The sequence below is a fragment of the Musa acuminata genome, chromosome BXJ2-10, assembly GCF_036884655.1.
Source record: "Musa acuminata AAA Group cultivar baxijiao chromosome BXJ2-10, Cavendish_Baxijiao_AAA, whole genome shotgun sequence".
Lineage (NCBI taxonomy): Eukaryota > Viridiplantae > Streptophyta > Magnoliopsida > Zingiberales > Musaceae > Musa > Musa acuminata.
This window is the reverse complement of record NC_088347.1, coordinates 19,631,113-19,648,930: the sequence shown is the minus strand read 5'-3', so window position 1 is coordinate 19,648,930 and position 17,818 is coordinate 19,631,113. Positions and strand designations below refer to the sequence as shown.

Genomic DNA, 17,818 nt, shown 5'->3' with positions numbered 1-17,818 from the left:
TTCCTTTCGGCGGCAGGCGCCGCTTCCCTGCGGCGCCTCTGCCCGTGGGTTGCCAGCCCCGCCAGCAGCAAGCCTGCTGCAAGCAGACCGCCGGCCGGCTGCTGCAGGCACAGCGCTTGCGCATGCGCCGGAAGAACAAGAAAACAAAAATCCCCGATTCCCAAAAAGTTGTTCATCGTCGTGCGAAGATTGGTGCGCAAAATCCGCAAAAACACAAAAAACTGCGTATAGAGATTGTGTTACCTAGGGAGATCGTATATCCCTGTTTCCTTGTAGATCCTTAGGAGAGGGTGAAGGAGGTCAAGCGTCCTCCTCTCTAGCGGTGATCCACACAGCAGGGTTGCGACGACGCTCCTCAAAACTCCAGGCCTACTCTGAGGTGGAGAGGGAGAGGAGAATAGGAAGGGCAAGCAAAGACTCTAGCCTATGAGGCTGTGAATCCCTCCTATTTATAAAGATCCCGTGTCAAACCCTAATAGGTCCTTCCCTAGTGGGTATTGGATCTGCATCCAATAAGACAAGGGCTCCGTCGGATATCTCATATCCGAACCTCTACTCATCGCAATGCCTACCATATGTGTGTGACCCTCTAGGCCCAATATCGAGCTGGCCGTGAGTCATACCTGTCAGAACTCCTTCTGACTGAGTGAATTATTATCTCTGTAATAATTCACTCGACTCATCGACTACGGAAGTACTAGGCCACTACGCCGTAGTCCCCAGACGATACAGGGGAATCCAATCCATTGGACATGTTTGTCCTCAGTTACCATGTACCTATAGTCCCTCATCCATCTAATATCCCAGAGACCGTATATCGAGCATGGTGCTGTCAGACCCATACGGTTTCTACTCGAGTCTCGCTCTAATCGGATTCTCCCGGAGAACTCTTTCTCTCTCAACCCGAATGACCCTGGCCAGGGATTTGTCTGAGCAAGAACACATGGGATATTCCTCTCATAATGCCGAGAGTGGATGATCCTCTGTCGACACTCAATAGCCCTCGTAAGGTCGACTACCACTCCCAATGACCAGCTGTACTAGATCTGGGAACAGCCAAACCTATAAGTCTGGTATCAAAGAGTGGAGCACTCATACAGGACATCCTTGGTGTCTCAAGTCTAAGAACCAGATACACCACTAGGACTACGGAATCGTTGTCTGACAATAAGGCATCATCAACCATCCAGCATTCCGTAAGCGGATCAATCAGTGAACTCATTCTCCAATGAGCACTTGTACTGTATCCCTAGTGTCCCTACACGAGCAGCTATGAGATCAGCTGCATCCATCATATGAACGGGTATACAGCACACCAGTCTATCCGGTTATCACGATGTCCCTCTCGAGTAACCTATGACCGGGATTATTTAGGATATGTGTTTAAAGGTGAATCGATCTCATTATCGTGATCTCATCACGATCCGATTCCCATTGCACAAATCCAAGGACATCACAATATATGTATGCATTTATGCAATAGTTATAAAGTGATATATGCCAAAATATAATAAGCAAAAAGATTCTGTATCAAGTCACACGTGCCATCACTCACGTGATTGGCTTGCTGGGCACCTATGACTAGCAGTTCTCACTTAGGAGAGATCATATTGAATCTCAGATTTTGATGATGAAATTAATCGATGAGTTTGTGATCTAATCTACGTTTTGAGTGATCCAGGACTAGCTTCGATCAAGGAGAGGCAAATTAATTAAAGCAGGAGGAATTAGATGTTAAGCCGGAGTGATTATGTTAGAAGATTGGACGTCGAGCCGAAGGATCGGTCAACATGTCGCCAGAAGGCTTCGTGCCATGAGTTCGAGCATCGAGCCAAGAAGATCGGACATTGCGCCAAGGAGATCAGATGTTACAGGAAGACAATATGCTGATTGGGCAATATGCCAAAAGAGAGGATGATGCGCCGAAGGATCGTATGAAGCGCCGAATGAACCAATGACATGTCGGATAACATAGGATTCATGCTTGTAATAATTTATCTAGATCAAGTTAGTTTAGGTCTAATTGAGTCAGTATTAGGATGAAACAATACCAACTCAATTAGGGGCCAATTAGGCCTGAATCAAAACTGAATTGGGCCTATTGTTGGGCTTATTCAGTGTCCTATAGCAAGGTCTAGCAGTGGTACCGCCCAAATATAATCTTTAAGATTGTCTCAAATAGTGGTACCACCCAAACATAATCTTCAAGTCTATATCAGGTGGTGGTACCGGTAGACTGGGTGGTGGTATCACCCAGACATAATCTCCCAAACTATATTACTCGGTAGTACCGTCAAACTGAGCGGTGGTATTGCCCAATGTCAGTGCTGCAGGTGGTGGTACTGTCAAGACTCGGGAAACCCAAGATGAGACCTTTTTTGGCTTTATTTTTGAAGTTATTTGGGGTCTATAAATACCCCAGTTGTTCCTACATAGAATAGCAAGAATTGGGTAGAAAGGGGGAAAGAATCCTCGACGAAAAAGAGTTGAAAAAGCTTGAAATGTGTTGAGTGTTCCCCTCCACCTCTTAGAGTTTAGAGTTCTTTCTAAGAAAGGTATGAAATTTGTAAAGATCCCCCTCCACATATTTATTTCATTTTGAATCTCTTGAAAGTCCTTCTGTTGGCACGTCGACCGATCCTCTGTCTCGACATCCAATCTCCTGACATGTTAAACTCCGGCCCAACATCTAATTCCTCCTACTTCAATCAATTTATCTCTACTTGATCGAAGCTAGTCGTACATCACTCAGAACACAGATTAGATCACAAACTTATCAATTGATTTCATTATCAAAATTCGAGATTCAACAATCTTCCTCTTTTTTATGATGACAATCAATTGATGACGGAGTTTAAACTAAACTCCTTTTATCAGTATGTCATATTGAAATAAGTTATCATTTCTAAAAATAATAACCATTGACTTTCACATTATTGCATACATCATAAAATCATGAGTATTGTATGCATCATTCCAAATCTTCATATATATTTCAAATTATCATGGTATTAAAATATCAAAGTATATTACATCTTACCATGTATGATCATCATAACTTCTTATTGTATGTATTATCATAATATCATAAGTATTCCATTCATAATCTTATATAATCATCATAACTTCTCTCCCTTTGTCATCAACAAAAAGAAGAAAAATACAACTAGAAAATTTTTAAAATATGCAAGTTAGTAAGATAGTAAGTTTTGTATCATTTTAGAACATGCAAGCTAGCAAATTTTAGAGATATGCAAGTTTAGCATGTTTGCTTTTCTTTATGATGTTCAAGCTTGCAAATTTTTTAAAAAGAATGCAAGATAGTAAATAGCAAGGTTTACATTATTTTAGAACATACAAGCTAGCAAGTTTTTTAAGATGTGCAAGTTAGAATATGCATCATGAGTATTGCCTCTCTTGAGATGTGCAAGTTTTGCTTATCTTGAGATTTGCAAGATAGCACTTCTTGCTTCTCTTTTGAGATGAGCAAGTTAGCAAGTTTTGCCTCTCTTTGCGATGTGCAAGTTTACAATCTTTGCTTCCTTTCTAGATGAGGAAGCTAGCAAGTTTAACCACCCCTTTGTCATTGTCAAATAGAAGAGAAGAATATAATGTTATAATTCTTTTCTCTTTACATGAAGTTTTAAATCATGACAAAAGGTATACAACCATAGATATAAAGGAGCTGTGCAAAAAAAAATTGTATACATCAAGAAGTCAAGTGACATATCATGATGTATTTATAAGTCAAATAATAAAAAGAAAGAATCATAGTAAATGATCTTGATTCATAAAAAAAATTCTCAAGTTAAGATTATGAGAAATCAAGAAAAACTATGATTCATATGGATAATTCTCCTCTTTAGTAAATGGTAAAAAGAAATATAGGAGAACAAAGAAGAGATTTTGATTCATAAAAAAAATTCTCAAGTTAAGATTATAAGAAATCAAGAAAAACTATGATTCATATGGATAATTCTCCTCTTTAGTAAATGGTAAAAAGAAACAGAAGAACAAAGAAGAGATCTTGATTCACATAAGATATCTCAAGTTAAGAAATCAAGAGAAGGTTCATGATTTGATTGGAAAAAAATCTCATTTAGATTCAAATAATAAAATCATGAAAATCATTTTCATAGTCCAAGAGATTCATTAAAAAAATGATACAAATAGATTCATTAATCCCTTTTTGAAAACTCGATAAGATATGGATTGAGAAATTTTCAAGAAAAATACATTCCCATTTTTTTATTTCAATTTCAATGATTGATTTCATAAAAGCATGTCTTTGTTTTATATACTAAATCGATGCATCATTGATTAAAATGAAAGCTAGAAAATCATAAAAAAATCATCAAGATCAATAAGCATAAATCACAAAAATCAATATGATCATAAGTGTAACACATAATTCCAAAATATAAGATTTTAAATCATCATTATATCATTAAATCATCAAACATGATTTCATTGAACATAAAGCATCTTTAATTAAAATTATTTTGTTACTGATAGTTCTAATTCTAATGATCTTTCATTTATTGTTTTGGCTAGTTAGCTTTTATGAAATATTTTAGATCTCCGGTCATAAACCTTAAGCATCTACTATCAAAATCTCATTTTACTCCTAGCTTTCAATTTTAGAGATGTCTATAAAAAAGGTGGGTTTGTTCTAGGTACCCATTTAGCTTTGGATCCCTCGTGATTAGATCTATCTATTCTATTTTTTGGCATTAAGATATTCATGATTTCTTTAGGAACCCAAACTAATTTATATGAGTCATACTTTTTAAATAAATATTTAAAAGTAAAATGACCACATCTACCATAAAAATTATACTTAACGTTAGGGGTAACATGCAATATGGGTCCCTTAATAAAAGTAGTTAGCTTTTATTGAGTATAATTACTCACATAGTCAATTCCTTCCTTCCTACAAACATAACTCTTATTGGCAAGAATTATGTTTAAAGATTTGCTACCAATTTTAATTTTTTCTAAAGTTTATTGTAATAGCAAAATTTTCATTTTGTATGAATCTAACTCATCACATTTAGTGCAAGAGCTTAACATACAATTATCATACTTATTTTTTAATTTTTTAATTCATTAGAAAGAGAAGTATAATCTTTTTTTTATCAATTTATATGTTTACCAACTAATTTAAATTTATCAAATAAATTATGGAAAGCATCAAGCAATTCATTGTAAGGTAAAGGAGTTTCGGTTGAGTCATTTACCTCATCGTCGAGAGCTATCAAGGCATAGTTTGTCACTTCATCTTCGGATGCACTCGATTCGTCCCAAATCACCTTGAGTACTTTTTTCGTCTTTGACAGCTTCTTCTTTTTAAGTTTATTTTTATTTTTTGATTCTTGTTTTATGAATATTTTAAATTTACTTGTGAGGAGTTCAAAGTCATCATCACTTGAGTTTTCGCTCGAGTAGTCTTCTTTTGTTCGAAGTGTCAAATCTTTCATATTTATTGGAAGGTAGTTCTCATGTTCATTATGTTCAATATAAGTCATTTCATATGTCATTAAAGACCTAATAAGTTCTTCCAGTGGAAAGTTATTTAGGTCTTTTGCCTCTTGTATTGTAGTTACTTTCGAATCCCAATTTGTAGAAAGCGATCATAAAATTTTATTAGCAAGTTTAAGATTCAAAAAACATTTGTCAAGAGCTTTTAAGCTATTGATGATATTCATAAAATGAGTGTATATGTCAATAATAGTTTCGCTTTGCTTCGTTTGAAATAGTTCAAAATCATGTATCAAAAGATTAATTTTAAAATCTTTAACTCTACTTGTGCCTTCACGTGTCATTTCAAGTGTGTGCCAAAAGTCATGTGCAGTTTCATAAATTGAAATATGATTAAATTCATTTTGATATAAGTGTAAAATAAAACATTCATATCTTTAGCGTTAAAAAAAAAAAGTCTTCCTCTTCGAATCATTCCATTCGTTCATTGGTTTGGAAGACTTTTCAAAACTATTTTCAATGATATTTCATAAAATAAAATTCATAGAAAGCAAGAAAATCCTTATTCGAGTTTTCTAATTAGTGTAGTTTGTCTCATTGAACATAGGAGGATGAATAATATAGTGACTCTTTTAAAAGCCAGAAAAAACTATCTCTCTTGAGTCTAAAACCAAATAGAGAGAAACATGACTCTGATACCAACTGTTAGGACCAAAATCAGCACTAAGATGGGGATGAATTAGTGCTTACAAAAAATTACGTCAATTTGAAAATATCATTCGATAAAACTCGTATCGAAAAATTGAGTTTAACTTGAGTTTAACTTGTAAGCGCATTTGTAAGCATAGTAAAAGTAGTAAGCAAGTAAATTAGTTTGTAATATGAGAATAAAAAGTAAAATAAAAATGTAAATTGAGTACACATAGGATTTATAATGATTTGATCGTCGTAACCTATGTCCGCTCTCGATTCCTCTTCCGTTGAGGCCATCAGTATCCACTAACAATCTTTCAATGGGCAAAGACTAATTACCCATTTACAATCCTTTTCTCCTTTTCACAGATTTAGGAGATAACATTTATAATCACTCAACCCTTCCTTAAACAAAAATTATACTCTTAGAGAAGAGGAGAGGAACTCTCAAGATTGCAACAGTGTTTTCCTCAATTTATGTTCTCAATTCTTATATTTACTAAGCAGGGATGAGTGAAGTATTTATAAGTCTTAAATAAATTCAAATTTAGAGTCAAAAAGGGTCTCATCCCAGGTCTTCGGGGTACTAGTGGTACCACCGTCTAACATAGTCTTGAAGACTATATTTGGTGGTACCATCGTCAGACCCTACTACAAATCACTGAATGAGTCAGACAACATGCCTAATTCAACCCCGATTCAGGCCCAATTGGCCCCTAATTAAGTTGGCATTATTTCACCCCAATATTAACTCAATTAGACCTAAACTAACTTGATCTAGACAAATTATTACAAACCACAAATCATATGTTGTCCGACATGCCATTGGTTCTTCTGGCGTATTGCCCAATCAACATGTTGTCTCCCGCAACTTGTGATATTCTTGGTGCAATATCTAATCCTTTAACCCAATGCCCGAACTCACGGCATGAAGTCCTTTTATTGGTATGTCAACTAATCCTCCAACCCGATGTCCAATTTATTGAATCTCATATTTTGATAATGAAACCAATTTATAGTGTTTATGATCTGATCTACATTTTGAGTGACATAAGAAGCTTCAATCAGGGAGAGACAATTAAAAGTAGGAAGAATCATGTTGGTCCAGAGTAGAACATATTAGAAAATTGGACGTTGAGCTGGAGGATCGGTCGACGTATCGGTAGAAGGCTTCAGGCCATGGGTTCGGGCATTAGGTCAAGAAGCATAGAAATTACGCCAAGGAAATTAGAGTTGCAGAGGTCAATTGATCGATTGGGCAATAGGTCGCAAGCGAGGACGATGCGTCGAAGAATTGGACGAGGCGTCGATGAACCAATGACATGCCGAACAACATTTGATTAGCTTTGTAATAATTGTTTAGATCGAAGTAGGTTTTAGGCATAATTGGATTGGTATTGGGCTAACTCGATTAGGGGCCAATCGGGCCTAAGTTTGGGCTGTGTTAGGCTAAGTGAAAGGCCCAAACAGTGACCCAACAGATGGAACCATCGGTGGCACAATCTCTAAGAATATGTCAGGCGGTGGTACCACCCAGATTCAGTCTCCGAGACTATCAGGCGATAGTATCGCCCATACATAGTCTCCCAAGCAGTGGTACCACCCAATGTCGGTATAGCACAAGCGATGGTATCGCCCAGAACTCGAGAAACCTAGGATGAGACCTTTTTCTGCTCCATATTTTAAGCTAATTAGGATTTATAAATACCCAGCTATTTCTGTATGGAACAGTAAGAAAGTTGAGCAAAACTTTATGATTCTAAGGTTGTAAACCCTATTCGAAAGTTGAGTTCCCTCCTCCTAAAGCTTAGAGAGAGTTCTAAGAGAAGTGTGTGAGGAATAACTTAAGAAAGAGGGTTGTAAAAGGTTGTCTCCTAAACCTATAAAAAGGAGAAAAGGGGTATAAAAGGGTAGTTGATCTTCGACCGTTAAAAGAAGATCGTTAGTGGATGCCAATAGCCTCAACGGAAGAGGAATCGGGAGTTGATGTAGGTCATGATGACCGAACCACTATAAAAATTTGGTTTATATTTCCTTCGTACTATTTCCTTATATTATAAACTAAATTCTTACATTTACTACGCTTCCGTATGCTTTCAAGTTAAACTCTTTTCTAATACATTTTCATCGAACGAAATTTTTTAAATCAACATGATTTTATCACTACACTAATTCACCCCCCTCTCTTAGTGCTGACTCGATCCTAATAGTTTGTATTAGAGCCATGTCTTTTCTTGTTTGGTTTAATAACCAAGAGAAATAGCTCTTTTTGGATTTCAAGAGAGACTTTATACCATTCGGCCTCCTATATTCAATGGGACGGACTACACATATTGGAAAACTCGAATGAGAGTTTTTTTGCTTTATTTGGATTTAAATTTATGGAATATTATTGAAAGTGATTTTCAAAAGTCTTCTAATCCAATGAATGAATTGAATAATTTGGAGAAGAAAATTTTTTCTTTAAATGCTAGAGTTATAAATGCTCTATTTATGAAATGCTTTTAACATTTGACATACACTTGAAATCACACATGAATGCATTAGTAAAGTTAAAGATTTAAAAATTAATTTTTTATGCATGATTTTGAATTGTTTCGGATGAAACCAAGTGAGACCATTAGAGACATGTACACCCGGTTTACGGATGTCGTCAATAGTTTAAAAGCACTTGGTAAAAGTTTTTCTAACTTTAAACTCAGTAACAAAATATTGAGATCCCTTCCAAAAGAGTTGAGACCCTAAAGTAATGGTCATTCAACATGTTAGGGATTTGAACTATTTTCCACTTGAAGAACTTATTGGGTCTTTAATGACCTATGAAATGAGTTGTATCGCACAAAACGAACATAAGAACTATCTTCCAAAGAACAAGAAGGATTTGGCACATAGAACAAAAGAAGATCACTCGAGCGAAAGCTCAACTGATAATGAACTTGAACTTCTCACAATAAAGCTTAAAAATTTCTTAAAACATAAAACTAAGAATAAATATGAACTTAAAAAGAAAAAACTATCAAAAAATAAAAAAGCACTCAATAGGACTTGGGATGAAATGAGTGCATCTGAAAACGAAAAGCAAACTAATGAAGAGAAAGTGGTGAACTATGCCTTAGTGGCTTTCGATAACGAGGCAACCAAAACCCCTTTACTTTATTTTGAAATTACTTGATACATTTCATAAATTATTTTTAAATTAGTTTAGAAAAATTATATATAAATTATTAAAAAAATAAAAAAAATTTGAGATCATGCTTATCTTTCTAGTGATTTTGAAAATGATCATAAAAATTATATATTTTATAATAAAGAAATAAAATGTTAGATCTAATGCTTATACATATAATAAGATTAATTTTATATATGTTTTTAAGAAGCAGTAATGTGTATCTTAATGATTTCCATATTGCTTTTCGATTTTGTTTAAAAATATTTTGTTTAATGAAATCATACTTGATGATTTGATGATGCATAATGATTTGAAATATTATGTTTTGGAATTATGTGTTACACTTTTGATCTTATATCTTTCATGACATAATTTCTTTGTATTTATGATTTGTATATCTCATAATATGATTGAATCATTGATGCAAAGAAGGAAAATACATTACTATAACAAACAAAATGATTTTGATTAAAGATGCTTTATGAAATCATGCTTGATGAAATAATATAATGATGATTTGAAATCATACTTAATGAGTTTATATTTCGAAATTATGCATGATGATCATTGTTATGATGAACTTTACTTTTAAACAATGATGCATATTTTTGATTTGGTATAAAAGACAAAGGCATGCTCGTGTGAAATAAATCATATAAAATGAAACACCTAAAACGAAAAATATATTATTATTAGAATTAAAGTGATAAATCAAATCTTTTATTTAAAGAAGCCTTATATTTAATTTGTTATACTTTTTGTCATGATGACTTTGATGATGAAAATTATTTTTTGATTTTAAACGATGTTTTGATTTGGCATAAAAACATGGGCATGCTTGTAAGAAATTAAATCACTTAAATTGAAACAACTAAAAAGAGAAAAGCATTTTTCTTGAAAATTTCTTTTTCTCTATCTTATCAATTTTTTAAAAAGAAATTAATAAATATATTTATGTTATTTTATAAATCTCATGAACTATGAAAGTGATTTTGATGATTTGACAATTTAAATTGAATGAGGAATAGTTTGATTTTATTAGAAGAGAATTAGGCATACTAAATCTTCCAAATGCATGAATTCCTTTTTCAGATTTCTTGGTTCTTCATAACTTGAAATTTTTTTAAATCAAGATCATCTTTCTATTCACAAAAGAAGAGCCTTGATTCATGGATTTTTGGATTAGTGACTTAATTAAGTCTTTTAAATCCTTCTTCCTTCTATTTACAAGAAAATGGATTTGATTTATGAAGTTTTATTCATGGATTTTTTATCCTTTATTTAATTATCACTTCCCATGAATTCTTCCTCACTCTTCTCACGAAAGAAGAATTTTTATTCATGGACTTTTAGTACGTGATAATCATTCACAAAAATAGGGATTTGATTTTGTATAGACATCTTAAACCTTTTAATGAATCCTTTCTCTTTGCTAAAATAGAAGCTTGATTCAATGAAACTCATTTATTATGGATTTGACTTGGTTCAAATCCTTTCATGAATTTGGTTCTTGATTTTTTTTTAAGAATGAATTTCTCTCTTACTCTTCTTCCTCTTCTTCTTATCGTTTAATGACAAAGGAAGAAAAAAACTTACACATCTTAAGAAGAACCAAAAAGCTCTTAAGCAAAAATGCTAACTTCTTATTTTTCATGCAAAGTTTTTGCTTAACTTCTACACTCGCATTGTTGATCAAAATGGGAGAAAATAAACGATGAATGTTTGGTATCATGATCAAAATATTGATTTAATTCATAAAGAGATAAATACTTTAAAATTTTAATGTCTTAGTATCATGAATGTTAGCCCAAACCGATGTATCATGAATGCTTCAGTATCATGTATGATATGCCTATAATGATAATTGATTTATTTTTGGTATCATGTATGAAGTAAGGATGATATTTAAGGTTTTGAAATTATGTATGTTTTAATTTGAAACTATAATGATGCACAAATATATTGAATAAAGAATAATACTTTATATTTTAAAATTATATTCTTCCCTTCTATTTGACAATGACAAATGTGGAGTAAAATTTATTTGCTTGTATGATGTAAAACTTACTAAATTTGTTAGTTTCCAAATTATAAAATAAAAAACTTGCTAGGAAGCAAAATTATCAGCTTACACTTCTTAAAAGAGAAGAAAAAACTTGCTATCTTGAACATCACCAAGAATTGCTAGCTTGCAATCTCAAGAAAAGCCAAAGTGCTATCTCAAGAAACATAATTTGCTAACTTGCAAAGGAAGCAAAATTTATCATACATAGGATGACTCGATATGATTTTATCATTGGACTAATTCACCCTCCTCTCTTAGTGCCGACTTGATCCTAACAGTATAAAGGAGAGGAAATATCACATTGCAAAAGAGGAGCATCGTTATGTCATATGTTGTGTAGATCACCACTAGAGAGAATGACATATGACCTCCTTCATCCATAGGCTTGGATCTGTTATTTCGAAAATATACGATCTCTCCTAAGTAAATCATCTCACACGTATTACGTTGTTTTTAGTTTTACGATTTTTCGTGCACCAATCCCGAGAAACATATTTTTTGGAAACATATTTTGTTTTTCTGTCTAAGGTTTCCTAACAATCCCGAGAAATATCAAACCTGCTTCCACATCAGGACATCTCGAAAGGCTTGGCATCAATCTCTCGTGAACCATCTTCTTCAACCTCGGCCTCCCTCTCACTGCTCTGTCTTCCTCCCAAAAGCCACCTAGATGACTTTGTGCCTTCGGAATTGGACCAAGCCATACCAGGTCCACATCATCAAGTTGCAAACAGTATTGCTTTCAAATGTTTTAGTTATCGAGATTATGGATTTATTGTATGAACATTGAGTACTATATAGTAAATAGTCAATCGTGAGATATATATATATATATATATGGCCATACGGTCTGACTTCCACTTCCACATCCAAATTCAAATAAATAGGCAGGAAAAAGTTGCTGCTTCTGATAGATTTTATGACAGCAATTTTTATGTTAGAAAAGAGAGAAAGAAGTGGTGCCAACTTATCCAACACACACACACCACACCAAACTTGGGTATCTAACAACAGTGACCACACGCTTCTAAACTAATTCCTGCATTCCCTGCCATATTCCACCACCTGTTCCCTGTTCCCTGTTCCCATTCGCTGAGCCACCTTCCACTTCAATACTACTAGGAATTATTCCCTCCCAAAGCTGTTCTCCCAAGTCCTGCCTCACATCATCTCCAAAATACCGTCTTCGTTGGGTCACCACCAGTTTTCTTTCCTTCCTCTTTACTCTCTCTCTCTCTCTCTCTCTACTGCAAGTTCTTCCCTACCTGCCCGTCGTTGAAGGAATGTTTTGTCTACCTAAAGGTTCCTATAAAGGTAGGTGTCCAGCAATCAGTAGGGATCTCGTTAGCAACAGCAAATGTGCTCGAGATCGGAATAAGGCACAGCCCTCGACTTCTAAGGTTTAGGTTTCGCCCTTCGCAATCCTTTGGTTTGTCCGAAGCCTGCAAGCCAGTTCATAAGCTCTTAAGATTGTGACCTAGAAAGAAGAGAGAGCAGGAGTTCATCAATGTGAAGTTTAGTCACCTTTGTTTGCTGCGTTTGATGATCTTTCTTTAAATATGGAGCACTTAAAACCTGAAGCACGTTTGATGTGTGTGAGGTTGGAGATGAGGATAGGTTATCGGTTTGCCTGAAAGAAAGGGTGGAGAGACTTACGCGAACTTGGTCGTGGAGGAACTTGATGTATTCGATGGTCTCATGGAGTACTGATGCGGTATCGGTCTGTGAAAAGGAGTGCAAGTAAGTTACAGAGGGAAAGATCAAGCTGACAAAGGATGGGGAACTCGGTTCGAAAGCTGAACGGAAAGCTTCACCTTTCCAAAAGGCGAAACCAGTTGCTGGAGTGCAGTGATTCTGTCTCCCAACTTCTCCTTCCTCACCTGGATGCATAATAATTTGATCCTCTCACCAAAGGTTTAGAAAGTAAAGGCGAGATAGAACCTCAAAGCCTCGTTGATCAGCTTCGGTTTTACCTTGAAGGTCGGCAATGGCGATGGGGTCTCTGTCCTTGGCTTCTTGGCCGCCGGCTCGCTGTCACTCCTCTTCTCCAAGGTTGGGCAAGAGCCCCGAGCTCCTGAAGCAGTCTACATCCGTGCAGAACATGAACCAATTTAGTGAAATGATCACTTCAAGAACCTGCAGAAGAAGGTAGAAACAGTTCCTCACTGACCTTGACAACAGGCTTGCTGTGACTTGAATTCTCGTTGTGGAATGGTTGAGGAGGCTTCGCATGGTGGAAATTTGAGTGTGCTTCGTTTACGTTGCTTGCTGAAGGATTCCAAAAGGGAGTGTCGTTGGAGAATTGCAGCTGCTGCTTCGGCGGTGAAGCGTTCATGAACTGCGGCAATCTACCTACTGAAGTCTGCAACGAGTCGTTCGACGCTTCGCGGCAGTCGACTGAAGACTCATACTTCATTGTACGCGCATCGTTAAATGAGCCTTGAAGTCTGCTCTCGGGCTCGAGGTGGCCTTGCAACAGCGTTGAAGGTAATCCATGGGAAGCTGAGAGGAGCGGGATGCTATTAATTCTGGAGCTCAGAAGTACATGGTGATCTTGTAAGGAACAGTGGTTCAAGTTCTTCAAGGGAATATGGGTTTGATTGGATTCGACCCCCCAATCTCGCTGAGCATATGGCCTAGAGATCACGTCTTCTTGGAGTAAAGCATGGAAGCTGTTTTGACCTCTTCCGCTGCTGCTACTACAGAAGAACTCCATTGATGTGATTCAGCATCTCAAACTGCGCAACAAAGCATGAACTCTATACATGACCATTAACGCACTTACAAGAAAGATTGGCTCCACTCGACGGTAGGAGACGACGGGCCGAAATCCATGGCCTGTGAAACGCTGTCCAACATCGGTGCAGCGATCACCGGAGCAGAAACATGGGAGTTCTGGATATCTTGGAAGGTCACGGAGCTGTTCGAGATCGACACCGGCGACTCATCACATGATCTCGACTTGGGCTCGAACATGTCGCTGGCGGTCGCCCAGTTGAAGCTCCCTGCGACGTTAGTGAGCTCCGTCGAGCAGGATGCCGACGCGGACATGGTCGGGCCGCCGCTGAAGCCGCTGCTCCACCAGGTCCCACTGCTACAGCTGCCTGCTTGGAACTGATCTGCCATGGAACTCGCCTTTCCAGGTCTACTATCTCGTCCTGGGAAGTGCTGCTGCTGCTTGCCACGGTATGTAGTTCTTCCGAGGCTTGGTATGCTATGATGGGGAAGAAGTAATTGGATTGTGTTGCCTGCCACTCATATAAAGAGTTGGTGCTGCTTGTGGAACGGGTTGTATGAGCCAGAATAAGAGTGGCTGAGATTACATTCTCAGTAATGCAATTTACCATCTGTTGGTCAAACCGTGTAACATGACTAATAACTCGAAATGTTGAGGTTATTAAACCCATTTATCATCACTAAAATTGGAGCTGAAATGAAAACTATAAGCAGTTGACTCGCAGTCATCTCTGACCATGGTGCGTTCGCTGCCACACAACTTTCAACCTACTTTCTTCCACATCATGAGAGTACACCAACTTCTTCAAGCAGAAGATTCTCTGTAATCCAGAATGTCATGAGTGTATAGTTCCGTGGTAAAACACCATCTCCTCCTCCTCTATGATCTAACCGCTGTTAGCCCATCCAGGTCATCCCCTTATTCTTCTGGTTTCCGATACGTACACCCCTCTTTATCCTTCCACTAGTTTTATGGATCGACAAATGGAGCAACCGCGATGCGTAAAGGAGTGAGAAATATGGCGTGAGGTTATCAGATCGTCTCACTTTTGCTGAGCCAATCGCCGGGAGGCGATAACGTCAGCGGTTGCGTCCGCGGGGTCAACGTGGGACCCACGCCGGCGCACGCGTCCAGGAGTCAAAAGGCCGACAGCGATGGCCTCCCGAATCCCGTGTCGTATCCTGCGCCGCACACGTTACCGACAAAGGATTTGACCGCCACGTCCCCTAGATTTCGTGAGCGTGGTTGGTCAAATCATGTTCGATTCGTCTTGTTACGATATCGAATTATAAGATGATTTAATTGTTCATCTTGCACAAGAGCAACCGATCGATCTCACTTCGGATGTATGTTTGTGTGGAAAGGTTAGAAAAAGATCGTTTTAGAAGAGGCGAATACGCGGCTACAGCGTAGGGAAGTGTATACGTGGCCACCTCAGTTCTACAATAATGGCAGCGGAATCATTTACCACCAGTATGTGCGAGGTGGAGGAGTTGACCCCACGCGCATCATGTACCACGTATAGATGTGGACAAAGAACAATAAGAATACACCACAAGAGTTGGACATTTGTCAATGCTTAATTCGTGTAGGTCAAATATTTGATCCACCTAGGGGTCAACGCGGTCTCCACGAGACCATCTTCGACGACACCAGAAGAAGCGCTCAACTTCGTCACGCCAAATGTCAAAGCGAGTATCCGCTCCACAGAAGAAAAAGTCAAAGCATGTCATGATTAGCGTTAGATACGTACGTTAAAGCAGTTCAGGTTGGCATCCACTTGAGGTGGCATGTAATCTCATCCTCGGAGAGGGTTAGATTCTGCTTTGACATCTGCGTTGTTTGGTATGCAAGACTGTGGTCAACAAGTCAACTGCTGTGACGATTGAATCCAGCGAGCAGCTCCAACCTGAAGTCGTAATATTATCTAGCAGCAATCGAGTTGTGACTGATAAATTTGTTCCAGATGGAGACACTCAACCAAGAGTTGATCAATTAATTTGATCTATCTTGCTTTTCCAAGTCAGTTGTTCTAATCTAAAAGAGCCTTTCGGCATTAAGAATGCCACAGTCTGGTTGAGTCCATGCGATCTACGCAACATTGCAACACTCGTGGACAGAAAGTTGTTCTTCACAGCCCTCATACTGCTTCTCTCTTTGTTCTCTTTATTTCTGGAAAATTAGTTCTAGGATTCCTTCTAAAGATCTCATTTTATCCTCAAGTTTGCAAAGATTGAGCGAAGTTTTGTTTCTAGCAGCTATTGAATCTTCATCTGTTGACAATTCAAATCATATATCTGAGAACAGTGCAATAATAGATTGGGGAAGAAAACACTCTTATATGTGGTCACAACCTTTTTTGCACTAAATCCAGTACGATTGTACTTAGGAGGGGGCCAAGTTTAGGCTCATTGACCTCATGATCCTGTGTCAGAAATAACTCAATTCTTTGAAGCGAGGAACCACTTGGGCTTTTCAGGCAAGTCAGAGAAGCTGCAATTGATTTGCATGTGAAGGAAGCTGGCCATTAAATATCAAGATGAATGTGTTTTATTCACCCATTAAACTAAGTGCATGATTCGCTCGGATCATCTTTGGACATGGACTAAAAGATGTGTGGCATTTGTATCATGGTTCAATTAATATGGTGATAAAGGTACTTTGAATCCACAGGTTTCATGGAGAAGAATAAAGAGGTGGTTGAGCTATAAAACAAGCTGATGCTGCATGATGATAGATACATTGATTCTTAGGAATAGGTTCTGATGAGTTGGATGGAGATGATTCATGTCAGCAAGTAACCTACGTTTGAGGAGGTTGATTCAGGAGAAGGATGATTTGTTTTGAAGAAAGTAAGGGAGATCGAAAACATTTTCGTGACTCTGAAATCATTGATCAGATCTACAATTTCACTGTTTCACTATTTCACTGCCCAGATTGTGATTAAGGGCACCTAAATGATGCTCATTTGGCTACTAATTTTCCTTGAAAGGGTTCACTATCTTAGAAAATTCAGATGCTAAGATCTACTTTTCATTGCAGCTTGAATGGTTTTATTTCTTCTCCTTTCTTTTCTTGCCTGATAGCAAAGACAAACTGAGCAGTAATCTCAGATTCATTGCTACAACTTCTGATGGTCATCATTTATGGTCTTGATATCATGAACCTGATGTCATGAACCTGCAGAAGGGGAGAATGAAATGGGAAAACAGATGGGCAAATATATATTTTAGCTTTGCCCCGACTTCTCTTCCGATTACCATATAAAGTCAACAAAGAACCGTAGGTGCGCTAATGCATGTAGGTGAAACATTTCTACAGTGCAGACTATTGATCTTAATGTTTGCTGGAATTCTAAATGTTAAACTTGTTGATCTACAGAAAAATCCAACTTCGACATCAGAGCAGGGAAAGAAAAGATCCTACAAAATCAAAATTGGGGCTTGGTGTGTTTTTATCTTAGCAAATCAAGAATGAGGATGGCATGGTTCACCCCTACATGCATATTTCTGTTCTTTATTGGAGGAAAACTGTCAGAATTGATGAACACACAGTGGTAGGCATCTTTTGACCAGATAGCTGCAGAATTTTTGGTTCATCATTTACATTCATGGAATAGCTTATTAAGCAGACTCATGTTACTATTGATTCTATTTTGCTTACCTCTCAACAA

The 17,818-nt window shown here is 37.1% G+C and overlaps 1 protein-coding gene across 1 annotated transcript; it reads right to left on the bottom strand.

Annotated features, from left to right (window-relative positions):
* Positions 1-12,294: 12,294 nt before the first annotated feature.
* On the bottom strand, positions 12,295-14,658 carry LOC104000011 (transcription factor bHLH112). Its single transcript, XM_009421937.3, has 7 exons — positions 14,194-14,658; positions 13,579-14,107; positions 13,382-13,492; positions 13,223-13,288; positions 13,065-13,130; positions 12,933-12,983; positions 12,295-12,850 (listed from the first exon to the last, which is right to left on the bottom strand). The coding sequence occupies exons 1-7, from the start codon at positions 14,532-14,534 to the stop codon at positions 12,701-12,703; spliced, it is 1,314 nt and encodes a 437-aa protein (XP_009420212.2). The 5' UTR covers positions 14,535-14,658; the 3' UTR covers positions 12,295-12,700.
* Positions 14,659-17,818: the final 3,160 nt, after the last annotated feature.